Source organism: Hemitrygon akajei, chromosome 11 (genome assembly GCF_048418815.1).
Source record: "Hemitrygon akajei chromosome 11, sHemAka1.3, whole genome shotgun sequence".
NCBI lineage: Eukaryota > Metazoa > Chordata > Chondrichthyes > Myliobatiformes > Dasyatidae > Hemitrygon > Hemitrygon akajei.
In genome coordinates this window covers 3,830,950-3,843,378 of record NC_133134.1, presented here as the reverse complement: position 1 = coordinate 3,843,378, position 12,429 = coordinate 3,830,950, and the positions used below count along the sequence as shown (strand labels likewise).

Sequence of the window (12,429 nt, the reverse complement as noted above, 5' to 3'; positions counted from 1 at the left end):
TGCAGAGGAGATTCACCAGGACGCTGTCTGGATTAGAGAGGGTGCAGAGGAGATTCACCAGGATGCTGTCTGGATTACAGAGGGTGTCTTGTGAGGACAGGCTGAGCGAGCTCGGCTCTTCTCTTTGAACCAAAGGAGGATGTTAGAGAGTACAAGATGATGAGAGGCATAGGTAGTGTGGACAGCTGGATACCTTTTCCCGGGCCGTGAAAATACAAGGGGGCATAATTTTAATGTGATTGGAGGAAAGTATGGGGGTGGGATATCAGAGTTGGGCTTTTTAAGCAGAGTGCTGGGTGTGTGGGACGCCCTGCCAGAGGTGGTGGTAGAGGCAGATACATTAGACAGACACACAGATAAACATAAAAATGGCTGTGTAGGATGGAAAGGTTAGATTGTTCTTGGAGTAGGTTGATAGGTCAGCACGACATTGTGGGCCGAATGGCCTGTACTGTTCTATGTTCTGTATGTTTTGAACCTCAGTTACCTCTTTCTCTGTGCTTTTGTAGTCTGAGGCGGGGGACTGGAAACCAGAGAAGGTAATGTTTTCCTCTGTGTGTTTGTATATATGCTTCATGTCCGGGTATGTTAGTTTAAGCGTTGTTCAGAGAACAAGAAAAACAGCTCGTTCTGACATCCAGAACCACACCCTAAGGTACTGACACAACCTGTTACCAGATAAACTGTATCTCAAACTTGATTGTGTCACTAACTTTACCTCATTCATTCAAGTTCAATTTCATTGTCACCTGACTGTACGTTTATAGAATCAAACGAACAACATTCCTCTGGACCACAGTGCGCCCACATAACATCACACACGTAGCACACAAACCAAAACTTTACCATAGATAAGTTAATAAAATGTAACTCAGGATGCACAGCACAGGTAAAGAGTGAACCCCCGTTGGCTGAAAAGACAAACAGCCGGGGATCCCCACTGTGTAACAGGCCCCGGTCCCCTTTGTATCGTTCACTGGCTACTAAGAGATTGGCCCCATCACCCCCGTCCCCATTGTACACACACACAGACACTGCTCTCAATCCTTACACGTACATTTACATGCAGACTGCTCCCCTTAGTTGTAAGATTCATCCAAAATGCCAGTGTGTTGGTCTAAGAGATCTGCATGTGCTTGCTGTGTTCCCTTGGACCTCACACAAAATCCCCGAAGACAAGACAGGAGGTTTCTGACCAACATGGTAGGGCAGCAGTTAGCGTAACACTTTACAGTGCCCGGGATTACCAATCGGTTCAGTTCCCGCTGCTGTCTGTGAGAAGCTTGTACGTTCTTCCCATGACTGCGAGGGTTTCCTCCCACAGTCCAAAGACTAACAGGTTAGGGTCAGTGAGCTGTGGGCAAGCTATGTTGGTCCTGGAAATGTGATGACACTGTGGGCTGTCCCCAGCACGATCTCGGGCGGCCCACGGTGTTGGTCATTGATGCAAACAATACATTTCACTGTATGTTTCAATATGTTGATGTACATGTGACAAATAAAGCTAACCTTTAACCTTTAAAACCCAACACAACCCAACAGCAAATTGAACCATGAGTCTGCACCGGACGTCGGGGCACAGCAGCTTTGAGTCTGGTGTTCATGCAGAAGGTGGCCCTGTGTGACTGTAAATATCTGCTGTATGTCTTTATTTTCAGAGATACAGCACAGTAACAGGCACCTGCCAACAAGCTGCCCACTTACACCCTTGTGACTGTGAACCTACCAACTGTATATCTTTGGACTGTGGGAGGAAACCAGAGCACCCAGAGGAAACACACGTGGTCACAGGGAGAACGTACAAACTCCTCACAGACAGCAGCGGGCCACTGGCTCTGTGATCGTGTTATGCTAACTGCTACAGTACCATGCTGCCCATCTGTCAAAATTACAATATTTCAGTCGGGAAATCTGAAGTGAAAGCAGAAAATGCCGTACACACTTGGCTGGCAAGACTGCAGGACATTCCTGCTATCTGACACCTTCACCTTCGTCCCAGTCTCAATCTTGCTCCGACTTTCTGCACTTTTCCAACAAGGTTCAGTGAAAGCACTGGACAGCACTTCACCTTATCACAGCCTTCCAGATTCAACATTTTCAGATGCCCACCCATCCCAGCCTCTAAATTCATATTTCCTCTGCTCAGTTTAAATCTCCCTTTGATGCTAATTTTGGTTTTGCACAATCCTAAAACCTCCATTTGCCCGCTCCTCCACCACTGACTTGTACCATGGCAACTCTGTCACCTCTCTTCCACCTGACTCTTTGATAAAACTCTCTCCTCCCTTCCTCTGCAGTACCACTAACGTTTCCACTGACTGCGCTCTCACTCCACAGAAGCTGCCTTACTGGCTGAGTATTTCCTTCGCGCCCACCTTACCTACCTTTCACCGCTCGTCTGCCAGTTTATGACTATCCCCTCTCCCCACCCTTTTATAGTTTCCACTCCTGACGAAGGGTCACAGGCTGAAGCATTGGCTGTCCATTTCCCTCCATAGACACTGCCTGACATGCTGAGTTCCTCCAGCAGTTTGTGTGCTAAAGACTGAAAGGTAAAGATACATCTGCACATTAAAATATTTAGACATAGAGTGAAAGGTGTCTTTTCCAACAACAACCCACATGATCCGACAATTGTGCTGGGGACAGCCCACAAGTGTCAACATAGCATGCCGACAGTTTACTAACCCTAATCCCCCGTTTTGGAATGTGGGAGTAAACCAGCGTGGTCACGGAGTGAACGTACAAGCTCCTTGCAGACAGCGGCAGGGACTGAACCCTGTCGCTGGTGGAGTAAGGTGTTACACGAACCACTCTGCTACTGTGCTCGGTACTCGCAGCGTTTCCTGGTTTTATTCATAATTTATTTAGTGTTACAGTGCAGAACAGGCCCTTAGAGCCCAGCAATTAACACTAGCCTAACCACTGGACAGTTTACGATGACCAGTTACCCTACTAACCAGTACACCTTTGGACTGTGGGAGGAAACCTGAGCACGCAGAGGAAAGCCATGTGCACACGGGAAGGAACATACAAACTTGCTTTCAGAGGACACTGCAATTGAACTCTGAACTCTGAACTCTAATGCCTTGAGCTGTAATAGCTTTGCACTAATCGTTATGCTTCCATTGTGTCCCCAAGTTTTCCTGACATAACTGCAGTGTGGAAGCGGAGTGTTTGAGCACGGCTTTGGTGAGGGGCGTGAGGGGAGCACTGGTGTTGTGTCCAAGTGTGAACTCGGAGGGCGAGTCTTTGTCACTGTTGTATTTTGTAGATTCCCAAAGATCAGCACATTCTGCGTTTCCTGAGGTCACGGGACTTTAACCCGGAGAGGACACGTGAGATCCTGTGTCAGTCCCTCACGTGGCGAAAGCAGAACCAGGTGGACCACATCCTTGAGATGTGGAGGCCTCCCCCAGTCCTGCAGGACTACTACGCAGGAGGGTGGCACTACCATGACCGAGGTAAACTCGGGGGAAGGGACGGGACAGTGAGGGGGCGAGGGAAAGGGAAGGGAGATGCAGAGAGGAGGGGGAGAATGGGAGTGGGGTGCAAGGAGGGGTAGGGTGGGGGTGGAGAAGGGGTTGGGAGGAGGTGGAGGGATGAGGACATGGAGAGGGGAGGGGTGGGGGTCATTGAGGGCTGAGAGAGGGCGATCCCACCTGACTAACCACTTTCCCACCCCCCACCCCTGACTGAGACAGACGGCCGGCCGCTCTACATCCTGCGTCTGGGACAGATGGACACCAAGGGGCTACTGAAAGCTCTTGGGGAGGAGGCCATTTTGCGGCACGTGAGTAACCCAGGGGCTGGGGCTGCTGATAGGCCTGAGCATTTGTCAGAGGGGAGTGGGGAGCTCCCCCTAGGCTGACTGGGGCGAGGGAGAATGAGCAGCCCTGTCTATCCGTGGGCACGGCAGGCGATAAATTGCACCCTGATCAGGGTGGGAAAATTGTAATGCAGTTGTTGTATTGCACATAGGACAGTGCAGACACTTTGGCTCACAATGTGATACCAACCCCTAACCCGACTTTAAACTGAATCTAATCCTTCCCTCTCACATCGCACTTCACTTTTCTGTCATTTATGTACTAATCTAATGTCTCTAATGTACCTGCCTGTACCATCACCTCTTTGCAGGGTGTTCCACACACCCACCACTCTCTGTGTAAAGCCCCTACCTCTGACACCCCCCCGTCACCCTTTACTTTCCTCCAATCACCTTAAATGAGCATCCTTTGATGTTAGCCATTTCTGCCCTGAGAAAAGTCTCTGGCTCTCCACTCGATCTGAGCCTCTTATCATCTTGTTCCCCTCCATCAAGTGACCTCTCATCCTCCTTCACTCTAACGAGAAAAGTCCTAGCGTGCTTAACCCCTCAATGTGAGACCTGCTCTCCAGTCTAGGTAGCATCTGTTAGTTATAACTATTTGTTGTAGTGAAATAAACTCAGTTTCTGGAACAGCAGTTGCCATTCTGCCCTCCGATCTGCTGTACGGAGAGAGCAGAGGCCATTCTGCCCCTTTGATGTGCTGTACAGGGGCTGTAGGAAGCCTTCACCTACCATTTGTTAACACCCGATCCTCAGCGGAACTCAATGGCAGTTGACCGTCAGCTCCAGGGTCACAGCCACACCACACAGCACTGCGTGAAATTTCCCCTGGCCTTCTCAGCCTCTCGATCTTGCACAGTTGTGTTCCCTGCGTGTGCTCGCTCGCGTAGTTTGTTCAGCCTGAACAGACTGGGTAATGGCCGCGAGGCGCCCTCTCACTGAGCCCTCTCTCTCTCCCCAGGTGCTGTCCATCAACGAGGATGGCCAACGGAGGTGTGAGGAGAACACCAGAGTCTTCGGGCGTCCCATCACGTCAGTAAAGTCCTCCAGGCCTTGTATTTCCCACCTGACTCCCCAGCTCGGTAACCCAACCTCCAGCTGGGATGTGGATCCAGGGGCAGGGCAGGAAGGGGGGGATGTGAGAGTGGAGGCGGATGTGAGGGTGGAGGCGGATGTGAGAGTGAGGGGGCTGTGAGGGTGGAGGGGAATGAGAGGGTGGAGGGGAATGAGAGGGTGGAGGGGGATGTGAGGGTGAGGGGGATGTGAGAGTGGAGGGGGATGTGAGAGTGAGGGGGATGTGAGAGTGGAGGCGGATGTGAGGGTGAGGGGGCTGTGAGGGTGGAGGGGAATGAGAGGGTGGGGATGTGAGAGTGGAGGGGGATGTGAGGGTGAGGGTGGAGGGGGATGTGAGGGTGAGGGGGATGTAATAGTGGAGGGGGATGTGAGGGTGGAGGGGATGTGAGAGTGGAGGGGGCTGTGAGGGTGGAGGAGGATGTGAGGGTGAGGGGGCTGTGAGGGTGGAGGGGAATGAGAGGGTGGAGGGGAATGAGAGGGTGGAGGGGGATGTGAGGGTGAGGGGGATGTGAGAGTGGAGGGGGATGTGAGAGTGAGGGGGATGTGAGGGTGGAGGGGAATCAGAGTGGAGGGGGCTGTGAGAGTGAGGGGATGTGAGGGTGGAGGGGATGTGAGGGTGGAGGGGGATGTGAGGGTGGAGGGGCTGTGAGGGTGGAGGGGATGTGAGAGTGGAGGGGGATGTGAGGGTGAGGGGCTATGAGAGTGGAGGGGGATGTGAGAGTGGAGGGGAATCAGAGTGGAGGGGGCTGTGAGGGTGAGGGGCTGTGAGAGTGGAGGGGGATGTGAGGGTGAGGGGGATGTGAGGGTGGAGGGGATGTGAGGGTGGAGGCGGATGTGAGGGTGGGGGGATGTGAGGGTGAGGGGCTGTGAGAGTGGAGGGGGATGTGAGGGTGAGGGTGGAGGGGGATGTGAGGGTGAGGGGGATGTAATAGTGGAGGGGGATGTGAGGGTGGAGGGGATGTGAGAGTGGAGGGGGCTGTGAGGGTGGAGGGGGATGTGAGAGTGAGGGGGCTGTGAGGGTGGAGGGGAATGAGAGGGTGGAGGGGAATGAGAGGGTGGAGGGGGATGTGAGGGTGAGGGGGATGTGAGAGTGGAGGGGGATGTGAGAGTGAGGGGGATGTGAGAGTGGAGGCGGATGTGAGGGTGAGGGGGCTGTGAGGGTGGAGGGGAATGAGAGGGTGGGATGTGAGAGTGGAGGGGGATGTGAGGGTGAGGGGGATGTGAGGGTGGAGGGGATGTGAGGGTGGAGGCGGATGTGAGGGTGGGGGGATGTGAGGGTGAGGGGCTGTGAGAGTGGAGGGGGATGTGAGGGTGAGGGTGGAGGGGGATGTGAGGGTGAGGGTGGAGGGGGATGTGAGGGTGGAGGGGATGTGAGAGTGGAGGGGGCTGTGAGGGTGGAGGAGGATGTGAGGGTGAGGGGGCTGTGAGGGTGGAGGGGAATGAGAGGGTGGAGGGGAATGAGAGGGTGGAGGGGGATGTGAGGGTGAGGGGGATGTGAGAGTGGAGGGGGATGTGAGAGTGAGGGGGATGTGAGAGTGGAGGGGGCTGTGAGGGTGGAGGGGAATGAGAGGGTGAGGGGATGTGAGAGTGGAGGGGGATGTGAGGGTGAAGGGGGATGTGAGGGTGGAGGGGGCTGTGAGAGGGGCTGTGAGAGTGAGGGGATGTGAGGGTGGAGGGGATGTGAGAGTGGCAGGGGATGTGAGGGTGGAGGGGGCTGTGAGGGTGGAGGGGATGTGAGAGTGGAGGGGGATGTGAGGGTGAGGGGCTATGAGAGTGGAGGGGGATGTGAGAGTGGAGGGGAATCAGAGTGGAGGGGGCTGTGAGGGTGAGGGGCTGTGAGAGTGGAGGGGGATGTGAGAGTGGAGGCGGATGTGAGGGTGGGGGGATGTGAGGGTGAGGGGCTGTGAGAGTGGAGGGGGATGTGAGGGTGGAGGGGGATGTGAGGGGCTGTGAGAGTGAGGGGGATGTGAGGGTGAGGGGGATGTAAGAGTGGAGGGGGCTGTGAGGGTGGAGGGGGATGTGAGGGTGAGGGGCTGTGAGAGTGAGGGGGATGTGAGGGTGGAGGGGGCTGTGAGGGTGAGGGGCTGTGAGAGTGGAGGGGGATGTGAGGGTGGAGGGGGCTGTGAGGGTGAGGGGCTGTGAGAGTGGAGGGGGATGTGAGGGTGAGGGGGATGTGAGGGTGAGGGGGATGTGAGGGGGATGTGAGAGTGGAGGGGGATGTGAGGGTGAGGGGGATGTGAGGGTGGAGGGGGCTGTGAGGGTGAGGGGCTGTGAGAGTGGAGGGGGATGTGAGGGTGAGGAGCTGTGAGAGTGGAGGGGGATGTGAGGGTGAGGGGGATGTGAGAGTGGAGGGGGATGTGAGGGTGAGGGGGATGTGAGGGTGGAGGGGGATGTGAGGGTGGAGGGGACTGTGAGGGTGAGGTGCTGTGAGAGTGGAGGGGGATGTGAGGGTGAGGGGGATGTGAGGGTGAGGGGCTGTGAGAGTGGAGGGGGATGTGAGGGTGAGGGGGATGTGAGAGTGGAGGGGGATGTGAGGGTGAGGGGGATGTGAGGGTGGAGGGGGATGTGAGGGTGGAGGGGGCTGTGAGGGTGAGGGGCTGTGAGAGTGGAGGGGGATGTGAGGGTGAGGGGGATGTGAGGGTGGAGGGCTGTGCAAAGCAATCATTTTGTGGGACAGTGAGGGAGGGGAGGTAAAGAGGACTGTCAGACAAAATGGATGGGCGAGAGTGATGGGTGGGAGAGCCAAAGGTTTGAGGTGTGGGTGCAAGGCGGTGGTTGGGGCGGAGGACGGAGGATTGTTGGGGATTGATGAGTAGATTGCTGGGTGGGTGCAAGGGGTGATGGGTGAACTGTCCATGTGCCAGCACCCATGGGTGACTGCAATATCTGATTTTCGCCAGTTCCTGGACGTGTCTGGTGGACATGGAGGGGTTGAACATGAGGCACCTATGGCGACCGGGAGTGAAAACGCTGCTCAGGATCATCGAGGTGGTGGAGGCAAATTACCCCGAGACCCTCGGGCGGTTGCTCATCCTCCGAGCTCCCCGAGTCTTCCCCGTGCTCTGGACATTGGTGAGTTCCAACTGGCCTGGTTCTGCCTCTCAATTAACCTCCCCTCCTGTTGCTTCTACATCATCAAAATGTGAAGTAGATTTATTATTGAAATAGTCTATATATTTCTATATACAATCCCGAGGTTCGTTTTAAGACCATAAGATAAAGGAGCAGAATTAGGCCATTTGGCCCATCTAGTCTGCTCTGCCATTTCATCACGGCTGATCCAATTTCCCTCTCAGCCCCAATCTCTAGCCTTCTCCCCGTATCCCTTCATGCCCTGAACAATCAAGCATCAATCAATCTTTCTTAAATATACATAAAGACTTGACCTCCACAGCTGCCTGTGGCAAAGAATTCCACAGATTCACCACTCTCTGGCTGAGTAATCCCTCCCTATCTCTGTTCTGCAAGGACGTCCTTGTATACTCTTTGTACTCTGGTCTTAGACTCTCCCACCATAGGAAACATCCTCTCTGCATCTACTCTATCAAGGCCTTTCACCATTCCATAGGTTTCAATGAAGTCACTCTTCATTCTTCTGAATTCCAGTGAATGCCGGCCCAGAGCCATCACTCTGCATTTGACAAGCCATTCCATCCTGTAATCTCCTTTCAAGCCTCACCAGTTTCAGCACATCCTTTCTAAGATAATGGGCTCAAAACCATTCACAATACTCCGTGAGGCCTCGCCTGTGCTTCATGAAGCCTCAACATAATGTCCTTTTGTACTCTAATCCTCTTGAAATGAATGCCAACATCACAGTTGCCTTCCTCATCACCAACTCAACCTGTAAATTAACTTTAAGTAACCCTGCACAAGGACTCCGAAGTTCCTTTTCACCTCAGATTTTTGAATTTTCCTCTCCATTTAGAAAATACTTTACCCTTTTATTTTTTTCTACCAAAATGCATGACCAGATACTTCCTGGCACTGTATTCCATCTGCCACTGTTTTACCCAATCTCCTAATCTAAGTCCTTCTCTACTTCCTCAAAGCTACCTACCCCTCCACTTATCTTCATATCATCCATAAACTTTGCAACAAAGCCATCAATTCCATCATCCAAATCATTGACATATAATGTCCCAACTGAAACCTCTAGCCACTGGCAGACTACAAGAAAAGGCTCCCTTTATTCCCACTCTTTGCCTCCTGCCAATCAGCCACTGCTTGACCCATGCTAGTATCTTTCCTGTAATAAATTTTTTTGCAGGCGTTCACAGAAAATACAAAAGAAAAATAAAACCAAATAATAATAAATAAATAAGCAATTAATATTGACGACATGAGATGAAGAGTCCTTGAAAGTGAGTCCATAGGTTGTGGAAGAGTTAGTGTTGGAATGAATGAAATATCCCCTCCAGTTCAAGAGCCTGATGGTTGAGGGGTAATAACTGTTCCTGAACCTGGTGGTGTGAGTCCTGAGGCTCCTGCACCTCCTTCCTGATGGCAGCATTGAGAAGAGAGCATGGCCTGGGTGGTGGGGGTCCCTGCTGATGGATGCTGCTTTCCTGTGACAGCGTAGTGCTCTGTGCAGATGTGCTGAATGGTGGGGAGACATTTACCTGTGTTGGACTCCCACTGCCTGCTGTGTCTGTCCTGCACAGCATCCACAGGATGCTTTCTTCTATTGTTCCACTCTCCTCTCCTATCGGATTCCTTCCCCTCCAGCCCTGTACCTTTTCCACCCACCTGGCTTCATCTATCACCTTCTAGTTTTCTGCCTTCCCACCCCCACCTTTTTTCATTCTGGTGTCTTCCCTCTTCCTTTCCAGTCCTGCAGAAGGGTCTTGGCCCGAAATGACAGCAGTTTATTAATTTCCATTGATCTGCCTGACCTGCTGATGTCCTCCAGCATTCTTTGTGTGTTCTTTATCTAGATGGATTTTAAACATTGCTAATGTGCCTGCCTCAATCACTATTTCTGGCAGCTCTTTCTGAATACAAACCATTCTTTGTCTGAAGAAGCTGCCTCTGATATTCCTTTTAAATCTCATGCCTCAGATCTTAAACATCTGTCTCTTTTAGTGTCCATTCCCTGAGAAAAAGCCTTTGCTTTCACCCTGTCCATGCCCTTCATGATCTTGTGTACTCTATCGGTTCACCCCTCAGTCTCATAAGTTCCAGTGAAGAAAGTCCTGGCCTACACAATCTCATCTTCTGACTCAGGATCCCAAGTCCCGGTGACATTCTAGGAACTTTCTCTGCACACTTTCTAGTTAAATAACATCCTTCCTACGACAAAGTGATCAGAAATGGACGCAGCGCTTGAAGATTAAAGATGAGTTTTATTTGTCATGTACAGTGAAACATACAGTGACGTGTTGAGGATGTGCTGGGGGCAGTCACAAGTGTCGCCACACTTCTGACGCCAATCTAACTTGCCCACAACTTACTAACCTGAATGCCTTTGGAATGTGAGAGGAAACCGGAGCACCTGGAGGAAACAGGGCGAACGTACAAACTTCTCACGGACAGTGGGGGATTTCAATCCTGACTGCTGACATGTAAAGCATTATGCTAAGCACTACACTACCGTGTGTAGTCAGGAACAGGTAGAAACAGATTTATTAAAGCGCGAGCAGGGCGGAAATCTATAAAAATAATAACACGTTGAGATTTTGGGACAGTTATCAGTGTCCTGGGAGGAGATGAGCAAGTGTGTGAGTGGATTAGAAGCAGGAACTGTTTTACCTCCCCCAGACACTGGCACAGCTCCGGGAAAAGGAGATGACAGGGGTGGGGTCTGTTGATAGAATCAAATGGCTGAGGTCTACGTAAAGGAGGAAGAGGTGCCTTTCCCTTGGCTAAGGGATCAGGGATCTGAAACTGTCAGTATAAAGGCGAGAGGAGGGGTGAGGAGATATATGTCACACCCAGTGGGTTTGGGTCTGGAGCTGGACACACAGCAACCCTTCTCTACATGGAGGTGACCCCTGGACGTGTGTGCAGGGCTGTGAGTATAGGCCATGGCAGTGAGTGTGTGTCAGATCACAGAGCAGGGTTCGGTCAGGGACCTCACAAAATTGCTGAAGATGTATTATTGTTTCATGAACCGAGATACAGTGAAAATTGTCTTACATACCATCCGTACAGATCAAATCATTGAGGAAGAACAAAGTAAGACAGGAACAATGCGGAATAAAGTGCCAGAGTTATGGAGGAAGTGCAGTGCAGGCAGACAGACAAGTGCAAGATCAAAACGAGCTGGATCGTGAGCCAATCACAAAGAAGAAAATCTGCAGATGCTGGAAATCGAAGCAACACACACAAAATGCTGAGGATCTCAGCAGGCCAGGCAGCATCTATGGAAAAAAGTACAGTCGATGTTTCGGGCCGAGACTCTTCAGCAGGACTGTGGGGTCCTGATTGTGAGGTCGACAGTCCATCTGATCGTACTAGCCAGCCTGCAGGCAGACAGACAGACACTGTGTTTCTCAAGGATGCAGAAAGACCAGAAGACAAAGGAGAGAATTAGGCCATTCAGCCCATTGAGTCTGTTCCACCATTCTATGATGGCTGTATTATTATCCTCCTCAACCTAATTCTCCTGCTTTCTCCCCGTAACCTTTGATGCCCTTAGTAATCAACAATCTGTCAACTCCCGCTTTAAATACGCTCAAAGACTTGGTCCTGGAAAAAGGAGCGGGAACTCAGCTTTATTCAGCAGTGGAAAATAAATGGGTAAATTGGTTAATTATTGCCACATGCACCAAGATACAGTGAGAAGCTTGTCTGTTCATACAGATCAGATCATCACACAGTGCATTGAGGTAGAGTGCAGAATGAGCTCTTACAGAGGAGGTGCAGGACAGCGGTGAATGTGCTCTCCAGTGCCCCCATTATTCCACGTTACTCCTGACCCTCACCAACATGGCCAACCCTAACGCTGGGTACACCGTGGGATCATAAAGGGCTGGGCTGTAGCCACCAGCTATGTTAATGAGAAGCACAGTAGAGGTGCTCAGCTCCACACACTGACCAAGCTTTTGTCTCTCACCGTCCTCAGGTTAGTCCATTCATCAATGAGAACACCCGGCAGAAGTTCCTTATCTACAGTGGCAGCAACTTTCAGGGCGCAGGAGGTCTCCTCGATTACATCGAGAGGGACCTCCTTCCCGACTTCCTGGGTGGAGACTGCCTGGTATGACCAAGGGAGGGGTGGGAGGAGAGGGGTGGGGTGAGGGGTAGGAGGGGTGGGATGAGGGGTGTGGAGTGGGTGGGAAGGGTGGGGGGAGGGGTGGGGTGAGAGGAAGGGGTGTGTAGTGGGTGGGAGGGGTGGGGTGAGGGGAAGGGGTGTGTAGTGGGTGGGAGGGGTGGGGTGGGGTGAGGGGAAGGGGTGTGGAGTGGGTGCGAGGGGTGGGGTGAGGGGAAGGGGTGGGAAGGGCGGGGTGTGGAGTGGGTGCGAGGGGTGGGGTGAGGGGAAGGGGTGGGAAGGGTGGGGTGAGGGAAGGGGTGTGGAGTGG

The 12,429-nt window shown here is 52.4% G+C and overlaps 1 protein-coding gene across 3 annotated transcripts in view; it reads left to right on the top strand.

The window, feature by feature from the left end:
* The window catches only part of LOC140735238 (SEC14-like protein 5), a 58,149-nt gene that overhangs the window by 23,846 nt on the left and 21,874 nt on the right, over positions 1-12,429 (top strand). For 2 of the 3 annotated variants that reach the window (XM_073060066.1, XM_073060065.1), the window contains exons 8-13: positions 510-539; positions 3,275-3,464; positions 3,705-3,793; positions 4,794-4,864; positions 7,807-7,978; positions 11,973-12,107. In XM_073060066.1, the coding sequence (XP_072916167.1) occupies positions 510-539; positions 3,275-3,464; positions 3,705-3,793; positions 4,794-4,864; positions 7,807-7,978; positions 11,973-12,107 (687 nt within the window). The remainder of the gene's footprint in view (positions 1-509; positions 540-3,274; positions 3,465-3,704; positions 3,794-4,793; positions 4,865-7,806; positions 7,979-11,972; positions 12,108-12,429) is intronic. The other variant, XM_073060067.1, reaches the window with a different exon arrangement.